The sequence below is a fragment of the Nomascus leucogenys genome, chromosome 19, assembly GCF_006542625.1.
Source record: "Nomascus leucogenys isolate Asia chromosome 19, Asia_NLE_v1, whole genome shotgun sequence".
NCBI lineage: Eukaryota > Metazoa > Chordata > Mammalia > Primates > Hylobatidae > Nomascus > Nomascus leucogenys.
Window position 1 is genome coordinate 60677527 of NC_044399.1, and position 13715 is coordinate 60691241.

The 13715-nt window shown below is 54.1% G+C and overlaps 1 protein-coding gene across 5 annotated transcripts in view; it reads right to left on the reverse strand.

Annotated features, from left to right (window-relative positions):
* AXIN2 (axin 2) overlaps positions 1–13715 on the reverse strand; it is a 107406-nt gene that overhangs the window by 28906 nt on the left and 64785 nt on the right. For 2 of the 5 annotated variants that reach the window (XM_030800680.1, XM_030800684.1), the window contains exons 1-2: positions 3969–4167; positions 282–1212 (exon numbers count right to left, since the gene is read on the reverse strand). In XM_030800680.1, the coding sequence (XP_030656540.1) occupies positions 282–1096 (815 nt within the window). In that variant the 5' untranslated portion in view covers positions 1097–1212; positions 3969–4167. Of the gene's footprint in view, positions 1–281; positions 1213–2434; positions 2491–3313; positions 3441–3968; positions 4168–13715 lie in introns of those variants that run through there. The other 3 variants (XM_030800682.1, XM_030800683.1, XM_030800681.1) reach the window with 3 other exon arrangements.

Below are 13715 nucleotides of genomic sequence, written 5' to 3' on the forward strand. Positions count from 1 at the left end.
ACACTAGCCCGGGATAATAAGTAACCCACATTAGTGAATACTGCTTGCCACTGTTTGATGTCAGCATTGGAAGACTGCAGGTATTTACTGTATGTGCATCACTTTCCCCCTCTTTCAACAACAAAAAGCAAGATCAAAAAGGGTTCATGGCCAGTAGTCCTAACTCTCAACAGACCTGTCAGTCTCTGCAGCACACCCATCCATCCATCCATCCATCCACCATACTTAAAACATCTGCAAAGTCCACAGCATCAGCCCACCCGCCCCTGTCCAAGTCTTACCTGTATCCACTGTCAACAGTTTCCGTGGACCTCACACTCGCTGTCGCCCTCAGAGTTTTGCTGGACAAGCCAACCACAGTTGGCGAAAGTTTGCACTTGAAGTCGGCACAAGTCCACTCCTCTTCTTCGTTCAAGGTGGGGAGATAGCCGCACACGACCTTTAGGCTCCCGAGTCCCCCATTACTCATGTAAGCTGTGTTTTCTCCCCCACTCCTCACATATTCGAGGTATATATCAGAAGTCAGAAACATCTGGTAGGCATTTTCCTCCATCACCGACTGGATCTCGGTCTGCGCCTGGTCAAACATGATGGAATCAATCTGCTGCTTCTTGATGCCATCTCTTATGTAGGTCTTGGTGGCAGGCTTCAGCTGCTTGGAGACAATGCTGTTGTTCTCGATGTACCTTTTGTAGATCGCTTTGGCTACTCGTAAAGTTTTGGTATCCTTCAGGTTCATCTGCCTGAATCCATTGCAGGCAAACCAGAAATCTAAGGTATCCACGCATTTCTCCCTCTCCAGGAAAGTTCGGAACAGGTAAGCACCGTCTTGATCGCCCAACAAGGAGTGTAAGGACTTGGTCCACCGAGTCAGAGGGGAATCCGGAGATGCCCGCCCCTCCGGCTCCCCCAACCCATCTTCGTTCCGCCTGGTGTTGGAAGAGACAGGCATGGGTTTGGTGACCTGGCCCTTGCCCACCCCTGGCTGACACGGTGGGGTCTCCCCTTCTTCCCCTGGCACTGGGGGCCGCGGGGCATCCTCACGGAAGCTGCTGCTGGGGTCCGGGAGGCGAGTCACCAACATAGCGCTACTCATGGTGAGGGAGCTCTTCCCACTGAGTTTGGGAATTTTTCTTCTTCCAGTTCCTCTCAGCAATCGGCGTGGTCTCTCTGTCTCTCTCAAGTCAGCAGGGGCTCATCTGAGCCTCCTCTCTGGAAAGAAAGGAAGGGGGAAGGTGGGGAGAGAGAAAAGGGTATTGATCTAATCAAAACCAGATCTTACCCAACATCAAAGCAAGAAAGTAAACAGGCTTTTCAACTCCTCAAATTCAAATCAAGCAACCCAGCTATCTGCGAGGTGCTCATCTAAAGTATCAGGCGCTGCTTTTCAAAGGCGAAATCTGAGCTCCCTGCACACTTTTCGGGGTTGGGGGTGGGAGGGAGCTGTTGGGAAAGAGGCGGGGAAGGTGAGAGGAAGGCAAGAGCTGGGGACGGCAGGGGGACACCGGAGGTGTAAGACACAACCTTCCAAAAACCCACTCGACCAGGGCGCATGCAGGGCAGCTCAGCCCGCGCCTCGCCTCCCCTCCCTTGCCCTCCCCCGATACCATCAACTCCAAAAAGGCGCACTCCCAGCCGCTAGGCTGTGTGCAGGTGAAACCAATTTCGGTATATTTCCCCACTCGGCTCTGCACAGATAACTCGCGCTCCAAACATGCCCTTCCCCGGCATCTGGTTCCCATTCTCCCCACCCACCCCCTCCCTCTGCGCTCCCTCTTCCCACTCCTTAAAAATTCAGAAGATCCTGGCCCAAGAGAAGCCCGCCCAGCATAGGCGGATTGGGCTCCCGGACTCCCAGATTCAGCACGCAAACGCCCCCTCCCCAACTCAGATTTGAGTGTTCGCTGCGCGCCCCTTACCCCCGCCAAGAATCCAGCTCAGTCAACACCTCTGTCTTCCCTGACCTCCCCTAAACCAGAAACCAACTCACTCAGTGGAGACTTTGATCTTCAAACTTTGAGTGAGAACTGGGAAGCCTCGGAACCGTCGCCCCCGTGCCCCCAACCCACCTCCCGGAGCCGCGAAACCTACAAAACTGGATCACTAACCGTCTCACGCCACTACTGCCTGTGCCAAGAATCCCAAACTCTACTGATTTCAAGCCTGTCTTTTTTCCAGAGAAAAAAGTCTTATCTAACCAATAAACAAGCTGCTTTCCCTAGCACGGAAAGGATCAAACTAAGAAGGGTAAGGGCGGACTGGGGAACGGGGTGCAACCCCGGGCGAGAAGCCAGGGACCCCGGATCTGGGATGGGTGCACGCTAACCCCGACCAGAGCCTCGAGCCGCGGGACTGGGCGGCGCGGCCCATGGAGAAGTGGGCTGCCGTTAGCACCGCGCTACCCGGGCGGTGGGAGGTGGAGCGGCCCCGTTACCTGGAAGACGAAGGCCGCCGAGACCGGGCTCTCATGTCCTCCGAGCCCCTCCGGCCCGGTCCCCCGGCCCAAATGCAACCGAACGCCTCCAGAGCCCCGGCAGGCACACCTCGAGGCCGGAGCCCCGGGACGCGCCAGCAGCGCCCCAAGCCCGGGCGGGGGGTCGGTCCCTGGCGCCGCCGCTTGCAGAGGCGCCCGCAGAAAAAGCACAGAAAGCAGCAGCCTAGTCCAGAAATGGCGACGCGCGGAGTCTCTGCCTCTCCGCAAAAGGGGCCGGGGCGGCCACGGGCGCGGGGCGCGGGGCCCGGGCCGGGAGGAGGGACGCGAGGGACGCGGGCGCCCCGGACTTGGGCCGGTCCTGCGCGCAGACTGAGCCTCTGCCAGCGCTGTGGGCCCCTTAGCGCGGACCCGCGGCAGGGAGGGGAGAAGGGGAGGGGGGAGAGAAGTAGGAGGAGAGGATGGGGCGGAGGAGAGGCGGGGGGCGGGGGAGGGCAAGCGGGGGGCGCCGCTACCCTTTCATCCCACCTCCCAAAGGCACTCCCGCGCGCACTCACACCCCAACTCACACCCATAACCGCGACAGCGACGCGACCCCCGGGGGGTATCTGCCCCTTCTCCGCCCCCGCCACTGCCGCCACTCGGAGAAGTCTCCTCTCCGGGCCCCCCGCCAACCCGGTCCCCGCGCTGGGGAGGGGGCTCCGGCGCAGGGCGCGCAGGGCTGCCCGGCCAAGCCCCCCCGGAACGCTGGGCGCCAGGTCCGCCGCTCCCCTCCACGCCGGCCCCTAGCGCGCCCCGAAATAGCCCGCCTGCCAACTTCAAAGGGCCGCCCTGCACATCAAAGCGCGCGGGCCGCCCGGCCGCCTCGGCCTCGGCACTCACCATTGATCACCGCGCGCGCTCCGCGGCGAGACCTCGCAGGCGCCCCTGGCAGGGGCCCGGCCCCAGCCCCCGGCTCGGCTCGCGGCGGCAGCCCCGGGCCCCCCCGGGCCGGCCGCGGCGTCGGGGAACATGGGGAGTCGCGCGGCGGGGGAGGGGGTGCGGGAAACAACAATCCCGGGATCAGAGCTATAGCCACCGGCCGGGGAGGGGGAACGGCACGCCCCGCCGCCCCTTTTATGCAAAAGATCCGAGCGGGCCTCCGCCCCCGCCGCGGCCGCCCCCGGCCCCTGCGGCCCCCGCCCGGCCCGGCTTTCAACGCAGGTCCTGTTTCCAGCAGTCACTCGGCGCACCAAATGTCCTCCGGGCGCTTCCAACAAAAACTGCGCTGTGGATTTAACTGTGCACTTCAAAGGCGCGAGCCGAGCGCACGGTCCTGAAAGGGAGGTACGCGCCGGCCGCACCCCGGGAAGCCCCCCGTAGCCCAGCCGCCGCTCCGCAGGGCCGCCCCGCCCGTGTCCCCCTCCAGGCCCGGCCTCCGCCTGGCCGGGCCCCCTCCCGCCCCCTGCGCCCACGCCGCGGCTCGGTGCGACCTCGCCCCCGTCCGAGGGGGGCTTTCTTTGAAGCGGCTCCGCTGGGGCCGAGCCTCCACCCCCACCTTTTACAGCAGGGCCTTCGGCGGGCGCCTCGGCCGCCGGGCGGCCCCGAAATCCATCGCTCTGAGGGGTTATTTTTATTTCCCGGCTCTCGAGCTGTTACTGAGTTGCCAGGACCTTATCAAAGCGCAGCCGGCTCCAGCCGACTCCCCCGGGCCAGGCTCGCGGAGCCAGTGATCCCGCCGCGCCAATCACAGCCGCGCTCGGCCGGCCCGCGCCGCCCGCCTTAAAGGGACAGTGCCCCGGCGCCCGCCCCGCCCCGCCCCGGCCCGCCCCCGCCGCACGCTTCGCTCCCGCGTTAACCCTTCCCCGGCCTCTCCTCCGCCCCCTGCCAGCCCCCCGCGGCCCCGAGGGCGTTCTCAGCCGGAGTTCTGAGTTCTTCTTTCAAGTTCTCCGGCCTCTTTGCTCCCGCCTCCTCCCCCTGCCTGCCCTCGCTCTCCCAGGCTCTGGAATGCAACAGTTTCTTGTAGCATTATGGCCATCGCAAGAACTGCAAGCAAGCAAATTTTTTTTTTCTATCATCAAACGCTTTTCTACCTCTATTCAAGTTTCCCTGGGAATTTGGACTTGGAGGACTTTATAAAGGGAGTTCCGGCCCTGGGGTTGGCTGGCCCGCTGTCATAGGGCGGACTCGGGCCCAGCCGCTGGAGGCGTGTGCATGCCTGTGCGCGCTTGTGCACGTGCATCTGAGTTCGGGTAAATATAGGACTGCAGTTGGTGGATGAATTGCGTTTGTGCATGTGTGAAAGTGGAGTGTGAATCCGCCAGTATAGGCCTGAGTGCTAACACCAGTTAGGAGGTATACTTCAGTGACCTGAAGACCTAGGTCCAGCTTCCTAACCTGCTGGGCATAAGACCCTCATAGCGGCACACATTGGCCATCTCTCCCAAACAACTGCATACCCGTTACTCTTCCAAAGTCCCCTCTTCTGCCATATGTTACATATTAAACCGATATGGAATATCTTTTTTCCCCGCTCCAAACGACAAGGCATGCATGCCGTTTTAATGTATCGAAAACTCCTCACCCCATTGTCACCTTTGAATTTCTCCCACATTTCCCCAAAAACGTTTGTTTATAAGGCACACACAACCTTCTCTTCTCCCTTAAAATGAGAAAATATGTCACAAACCCAGAGCATTATGTATTTATTCTTCTGCTGCTATAGAATGATTCCTTATGTTATGAGCGAATAATTAACTTTTCTTCCTTTTAAAAAACATAAAGGGCCGGGCACGGTGGCTCACGCCTGTAATCCCAGCATTTTGGGAGGCCCATGCTGGAGGATCATCTGAGGCCAGGAGTTGGAGACCAGCCTGGCCAACATGGCGAAACCCCGTCTCTACTAAAAATACAAAAATCAGCCGGATGTGGTGGCACTTGCCTGTAGTCCCAGCTACTCGGGAGGCTGAGGCAGGAGAATCGCTTGAACCTAGGAGACGGGGGGTTGCAGTGAGCCAAGATGGCGCCAACTGCACACCAGGCTGGGTGACAAAGCGAGACTCCCTCACACACACACACACACACACAAAGGTGTGAACCAAAGATATCCAAGAAGTGAAAGGCAGAGTCCCTGCCTCAGAACTGTGCAAGGCTCTTAACTCTCCAACTTAATGGATGACGAGCCCTTTTAATTGCGAGATGGCCTGTCATTAGGCCTTCAGAACTTTAAAACGTGAAAGAATTGTGGCTCTATCTAGGTATCCATAGAAAAAGAGAAGGAAGAGCCTGGGTGTGGTGGCTCAGTGTAATCCCAGCACTTTGGGAGGCCAAGGCAGGCAGATCACCTGAGGCCAGGCATTCAAGACCAGCCTGGCCAACATAGTGAAACCCTGTCCCTACTAAAAATACAAAAATTAGCCAGGCGTGGTGGTGGGCGCCTGTAGTCCCAGCTACTCGGGAGGCTGAGGCAGGAGAATCATTTAAACCCAGGAGGTTAAGGTTGCAGTGAGCCTGGGCGGCAGAGCAAGACTCCATCTCAAAAAAAAAAAAAAAAAAGAAAAGAAAAGAAAAAAAGAAAGAAAAAGAGGAGGAAGATCCATCACCCATGATCTGCTGGAAAGGGGCAGGCTGCAGGACTGTGCGCCACCTGCCCTCAGCGTAAGGGGCTGGGACAGGGACTGGAAAGCTCTTAGAGCCATGCTGCTGGACTCTGGCTCGTGGGTGCCATGACAGGTGGCAGCTCCTCCCCAAAACCTGCCTCTCGGTGCCCATGGTCTGTCCCTCCAGGCTCTCGACCCCAGGCAGCCAGGTTGGCATAAAGACAGCAGTACCAGCTCTGAAATGTGGCCCTGAAGCCAGCCAGGAAGGCCAGGGAAAGAGTGTGGCCCGATGAATCATCTTTGCCTTAGGACAACTGCTGGTGTGAGGAAACCAGCGGGCTCTAAAATCCCCGGCCTGCTGGTATTCTGGGGGTTCAGTGGCCCATGGACCCTCTTAGCCACCAGCTCTGAGCTGGCCCAGGGCCAAGAACACAGCCACCACCTTTGGCCACCCCAGGAGTACCAAGAGTAAAACTGTCACTGTGGTTCCAGGGAGTCTTTAGGCCACAGAGGGTGTTATTACTGGAACAGAAGTGTAGACAGAGGAGTATGGATTGCCATAAAAGTGTCTACCGTATAAACAACAGTAAAGGCACACACACACACACACACACACACACACACACACACACACACAATGTGGGGGGTGGGGGAGAGACAGAAAAATCAAAACATCTAAAATCAAAATAAACAATGTTCAGAAAAAAGAGGTTTTCGAAAAGGAAGTGGAAACTTGCTCTTCATGGGCGGTTTTCCTCTCCTCCCAGTTGTCCCCACTGACCAGTCACTGCCTCCCGCAACCAGCCCTAATCACTGTAGGCTCAACTTTAACCAAAGGACTACCTCATTATCCCATGGCTGCGACCGTAGCAAGAGGGGACTGGGATCTGAGGCAGTGGACAGCTATGGGCCTGTGGGAGCGGGGGAGGGGAAGGGGACCCAAGAGCAAGGCCCGGTTTGGTTTGGATCTTCTCAGTCAATAATAACTGCTCTGAGGGCCGGGCACGGTGGCTCACGCCTGTAATCCCAGCACTTTGGGAGGCCGAGGCGGGTGGATCACGAGGTCAGGAGATTGAGACCATGATGAAACCCCGTCTCTACTAAAAATACAAAAAATTAGCCGGGTGTGGTGGCGGGCACTTGTAGTCCCAGCTACTCACAGAGGCTGAGGCAGGAGAATGGCGTGAACCCGGGAGGCAGAGCTTGCAGTGAGCCGAGATTGCGCCACTGCACTCCAGCCTGGGCGACAGAGCCAGACTCCGTCTCAAAAAAAAAAAAAAAAAAAAAAAAAACAAAACTGCTCTGAGGGCCAGGCACGGTGGCTCACGCCTGTAATCCCAGCACTTTGGGAGGCCAAGGCAGATGGATCACCTGAGGTTAGGAGTTCGAGACCAGCCTGACCAAAGTGGAGAAACTCCGTCTCTACTAAAAATACAAAATTAGCAGGGCGTGGTGGCACATGCCTGTAATCCCAGCTACTTGAGAGGCAGAGGCAGGAGAATTGCCTGAACCCAGGAGACAGAGGTTGCGGTGAGCCGAGATCGTGCCATTGCACTCCAGCCTGGGCAACAAGAGCAAACTCTGTCTCAAAAAATAAAAAAATAAATAAAAAATAACTCCTCTGAGAGCATGGTTTCCAGAACAGGTGCTTGGGTCACCTTAGGGCAGTGACTCCCTCCACCATCACCCCTGGCCTGTCCCCTTTCCTACAGCTTTATATCTGGTGGGACACTTCCCTCCCAGCAGGAGGCTGGACCAAGTGCTGGAAAGCCCTCTCTCTAGCCTCTGGGTCTCTGACTACTTGTTGATGATATTTCTAGAGGAGAATCCAAAGTCCTGTGCTTATAGCAGCCCCTTTCTCAAGATAGCACGTTTTCCATTTTCCCCTTGTCCCTGGCAGCAGCGCTATCATGTGACTTGTTGTAATCCTGCACGGTTGCCTGGAAACTGGAAAGCAAGGTGATGGATTTCTGCACATGCTCACTCACCCCCCCGCTCCACCTTTAAAGAAAAACCCTACAGAGGATAAAGAGTCCACTTTGCCTAAGTGCAGACAAGTTTAATAAAGCAGAGAGTGAGTCTTTGCTGGAATTATATACTGGGTTGAAATCCTAGAATCCCAGAAAACAAGGACTAAGGGCTCCCTGGGAGGCATCTGGCCAGATCTCTGACCTTTAGTCAGCCCCACAAAAACCACTGTGGAGGGGAAGTCACACCAGCTGGGACTTCAGAGGAGCTGAGACCCAGGACATTGCTCTCTCAGATTCAGTAACTTTGTCTTTTATTCCTTTGGAAAAGTGCCGCCTTAGACAATGTACGTTTGTTTGGGGAGGAACGCGAAGAGAGACACAGGTAACCTTTCCTAAGACTGGAGGTTACCTAACCACGCTGAGTTTCCATTTGTTCACCTGTAGACTGGAGGAAACCTCCCCTGCAAAGGCTGTTGTGAGCCTGAGCAATACAATAAATGCCTGGCACAGAGCTGGACACACAATAGAACATGGTGGTTATTTTCACAGAGTAACTCTGTTCCCTCAATAGCCTGTTACCTATTCTGGGAAGAAACCCCCTATCTCCAAAGCAAAGATACCGTCCATTGGGAGCGACAGTCTGGGGAAGTGTGACCCCAGGAGGCTGACCACGGGGGGCCTAAAGGAGATAAAGGAGGCTGTGCCTGCTACCATCTTTCAAGGACAGTCCTATGCAGAAAGAAATAAGCCCAGGGGCCATTCAAGTGTTATCTACTCCAACCCTTCATTTAAGAAACTAGACAAATTGGCTGGGTGTAGTGGCTCACACCTGTAATCCCAGCACTTTGGGAGGCTGAGGTGGGCGGATCACCTGAGGTTAGGAGTTCGAGACCAGCCTGTCCAACATGGTGAAACCCTGTCTTTACTAAAAATACAAAAATTAGCTGAGCATGGTGATGCATGCCTGTAATCCCAGCTACTCGGGAGGCTGAGGCAGGAGAATCGCCTGAACCTGAGAGGCAGAGGCTGCACTGAGCAGAGATCGCACTATTGCACTCCAGCCTCGGCAGCAAGAGCGAAACTCTGTCTCAAGGAAGAAAAGAAAAGAAGAGAAGAGAAGAGAAGGAAAAGAAAGAAATCGGACAAATTAAGCAAAGAGAAAGTGAGATTTCCCCAGGATCACTTTGCCCGTATCAGAGATGAGCTGGAACTTCTGAGGGGTCCTGAATCCTGGCCCAGTCTCTTTTTCCTCCACACCACAGTAAGGAGACCCAGGGTGGGGCTGGCTGAGTTGGAGGGGGCAGGACCATCTGGAGGTCTTGACTTTTACAACAGGACTAATACATACAATCTGGGATGCTTTCCTAAAAGAATCACAACAGGGCTTCTGTCTGAAATCCCTCTAAAGCACGCTTCATCCAGCCCCTACCTGTAGGTAGGTTGCCTTGACTCTGCCAGCTGGGCTACCCACAGCCTGATCTGGGACAGTTCGACCCACATCTTTTAGAGTGGCGGCCATTTACATGGGCATCTCCGTGAAGTCGATCCACCTAAGGGGGAATGGACCTACTTCCTCTCCCCTTTGCAGAGGAGGGACCGGGAATGCCAAGGTGGAGATTTTGAAGCCACAAGGGGAAAAGTAAGGTTTCCCTAAGAAATCCCATCTTCAAGGCCAGGTGCAGTGACTCACACCTGTAATCCCAGCACTTTGGGAGCCCAAGGTGGGCGGATCAGCTGAGGTCAGGAGTTCAAGACCAGCCCGGCCAACGTGGCGAAACCCCATCTCTACTAAAAATACAAAAATTAGCCTGGTGTGGTGGCGGACACCTGTAGTCCCAGCTGCTCGGGAGGCTGAGGCAGGAGAATCGTTTGAACCCTGGAGGCGGAGGTTGCAGTGAGCCGAGATCATGCCACTGCACTCCAGCCTGGGCGACAGAGTGAGGCTCTGCCTCAAAAAAAAAAGAAAAGAAATCCCATCTTCAGAAGTGTTGGGGGAATTTATTTGTTGATAAAATATCTTTTTTTATATGAAATTAAAACACAGTTAAACAGTAATTTAAAACTTCCTAATTGGATTGACTTTCGAGTGCTTTTATTATGGATTGTAAATAGAGCTGCAAACTGCTGATTTTTTTTCGGCGTCTCACCCTTCGTGGTCTTCAAGTTTGGCTTTTAGGAGTTGGCCTGAGCTTGTAACCAGAGGAGAGCACCGATATACCTATATTAAAACATACCCAGAAAGAGGTTTTGCTTTCTTTTTTCTTTATTATTATTATTTTATGTATGTATGTATGTATTTATTTATTTATTTATTTTTGTTTTTTGAGATGGAGTCTCGCTCTGTCACCCAGACTAGAGTGCAGTGGCATGATCTCGATTCACTGCAACCTCCACCTCCTGGGTTCAAGCAATTCTCCTTTCTCAGCCTCCCAAGTAGCTGAGATTACAGGCGCCCGCCACCACGCCCGGCTAATTTATTTTTTTTTTTTGTATTTTCAGTAGAGACGGGGTTTCCCCATGTTGGCCTTGTGATTCTCCCATCCTGACCTTGTGATCCGCCTGCCTTGGCCTCCCAAAATGCTGGCATTACAGGCATGAGCGACCGCCCCCAGCCCAGAGGTTCTGTTTTCTTAAGTGATCTTCTCCACAGCGAGAGACACCAAAACAAAGGGTGAGGTTGGGGGAGAAAACAGCCCCCCAAGGTCATTTTTAGAAAAGGAACTGAAAAATAGAAAGGAATCCCCCTAAAGTCATCACGCCAACCTGCGACGCGTGTTCCTAAGCCGCCCCCCGTAGACATTTTCCTCACCTTCTGATATCTTATTTTGCTCATTTTAAACAACTTCTGGGAAGCAAAGTTTAGCTGAGCTTGAAATAAGTTGCCTTATTCTCCTCTGGGCGCAGTGGCTCATGCGTGTAATCCCAGTACTTTGGGAGGCCGAGGCAGGCGGATCACGAGGTCAGATCGAGCCCATCCTGGCTAATATGGTGAAACCCCATCTCTATTAAAAAAAATACAAAAAGTTAGCCGGGCGTGGTGGCACACGCCCGTAATCCCAGCTCCTTGGAAGGGTGAGCAGGAGAATAGTTTGAACTCGGGAGATGGAGGTTGCAGTGAGCCAAGATGGCACCACTGCACTCCAGCCTGGGGGACAGAGCAAGACTCTGTCTCAGAAAAAAAAAGGAAAAAAAAGAAACCTGGGCCACATCTAGACTCCGCCTTCTCCCTCAAACGCCTCCATTCATTCACCCAGCCCTGTTGATTCTGCCTCTAAAAAATCTCCCACCACCACCCCCTGCTCCGCAAATCCACAACCGCTATCACGGCTCTTGCCAAGGACAGCCAAATGTTCTAATGATGCTTCACACCTACAGTTTATAGCCCCAACCCCTGACCCCCGTTACATAGTGCTGCAATGGTAAACATTGTGCGGTGCAAAGCCACCCATGTCATTCTCCTGCTTCAGATCCTCCCCGGCTGCACATAACCTTCAGGATAAGGCCCAGAACCCTTTGTGTGGTGCGCAGGTAGCCGGCCCAGGCACAGGCCCTTTTCCAGCTCTGTTTCTTTTTCTATCTTTTTTTGTTTGTTTGTTTGTTTGTTTGAGACGGAGGAGCCTCGCTCTTGTTGCCCAGGCTGGAATGCAGTGGCCCAATCTTGGCTCACTGGAACTTCCGCCTCCCAGGTTGAAGTGATTCTCCTGCCTCAGCCTCCAGAGTAGCTGGGATGACAGGCACATGCCACCATGCCTGGCTAATTTTCATATTTTTAGTAGAGACGGGGATTCACCATGTTGGCTAGGCTGGTCTTGATCTCCTGACCTCAGGTGATCCACCCACCTCGGCCTCCCAAAGTACAGGAATTATGGGAGTGAGCCACCATGCCCGGCTCTCCAGCTCTATTTCTTGCTGACACCCCTTGTCCCTACCATATGCATAGTGGCTTGCCTCTCCTTTTCCTCCCTGGCCGACTGCCCTCCCTCTGCCACTTCGTCAGTCCTCTCCCACCTCATCCCCCGAGACCGGGCTAGAGCCTGTCCTCCTACTCCTGTGGCATCTGGGGCTCACCTCTAGCAAACACTGTGGTTGATCTACTTCTCTGTCCCACCCACTCCACCATGAACTCTCTGAGGACAGGGACCGTGTTTTGTGATGCTTGCATCCCTTGAACTAGATTGTGGGAAGGAGGGACCTGGGAGATATTTAACAGCTGGTGAAACCTGTGTACCGGCCAATCAGAACTGATACCAGCCTAGGGTCTGGAACAGGGTCTTGGAAACCCCTTGCCAGAGTCAAGCCAGTAGTCGCTGTGTCATGAGGAGCTGTGGTTGGCATCCTCTAAGTTGGGCCCTGATGATCCCTGCTTCCTAGTTCCACACCCTGCATACTTCCCTCCCCTTGAGCATGTATGGCATTTGACTCTCTTCTAACAAATAGAGTATGGCTGATGTGACAGCACATCCACTCCACATTAGGCTATCAAAAGGCTGCGATTTCCTCCTTAGGTGCTTTCCCTAGAATCTTGAGGCATCCCTGTTGAGGGATCCGTGTGACGAGGGACAAGCCCTGCCACCAACCAAGTGATCTCAGAAGCCGAATGCCACCTAGGCAAGCCTTGACATGATGCAGGTCCAGCTGCTGGCTTGCTGGTAGCCTCATGGAAACCTCAAGGAGGAGGCACCCAGCTAAGTCTTGTCCAGATTCTGGACCCACAGATGAAGATGTATCCTCTGGGGAGGGGAGTGGTGAAAACCGACCTGCTGATGAGACTTTGCCCTGTCAGTTAACATTGCTAATGGTAAGAACTCAGTTGCAAGACATACAGGTTGTGAATCTTTTCTATACTTTTTTTCTTTCTTTCTTTCTTCTTTCTTTCTTTCTGTCTTTTCTTTCTTTCTTTCTTTCTTTCTTTCTTTCTTTCTTTCTTTCTTTCTTTCTTTCTTTCTTTCTTTCTTTCTTCTTTCTTCTTTCTTTATATGTTTTCTTTTTCTGAGACAGAGTCTCGCTCTGTTGCCCAGGCTGGAGTGCAATGACGTGATCTCAGCTCAGTGCAACCTCTGCTACCCAGGTTAAGGTGAATCTCCTGCCTCAGCCTCCCGAGTAGCTGGGAATACAGGTGTGCACCACCATGCCTGGATAATTTTTGTAGTTCTAGTAGAGATGGGGGTTTCACCATGTTGGCCAGGCTAGTCTCGAACTCCTGACCTTGAGTGATCGATTGGCCAGCCTTGGCCTCCCAAAGTGCTGGGATTACAAGTGTGAGGTACCGTACCCGGCCCTTTTCTGTACTTTATGAAATGACGGCACATTGATGGTCAATGACGACAAGCATAAGCTATTGGCAATAATTATCACATATTTGGGCCAAGCCCAGTGGCTCGCGCCTGTAATCCCAGCACTTTGAGAGGCCAAGGCAGGTGGGTCACTTGAGGTCAGAAGTTTGAGACCAGCCTGGCCAAAATTGGCAAAACCCTGTCTCTGCTAAAAATACGAAATAATTAGCTGGGAATGGTGTCAGGCGCCTGTAATCCCAGCTACTCGGCAGGCTGAGGCAGGAGAATCCCTTGAACCTGGGAAGCAGAGGTTGCAGTGAGCTGAGATGGTGCCACTGCACTCCAGCCTGGGCGAGAAAAGCCAGACTCCGTCTAATAAATAAATAAATATCACATATTTGAAGTTCTTCAAAGGTTACTGGAAATTCCTATTGAAATATATCAAAATTCTCCTAATAGATTA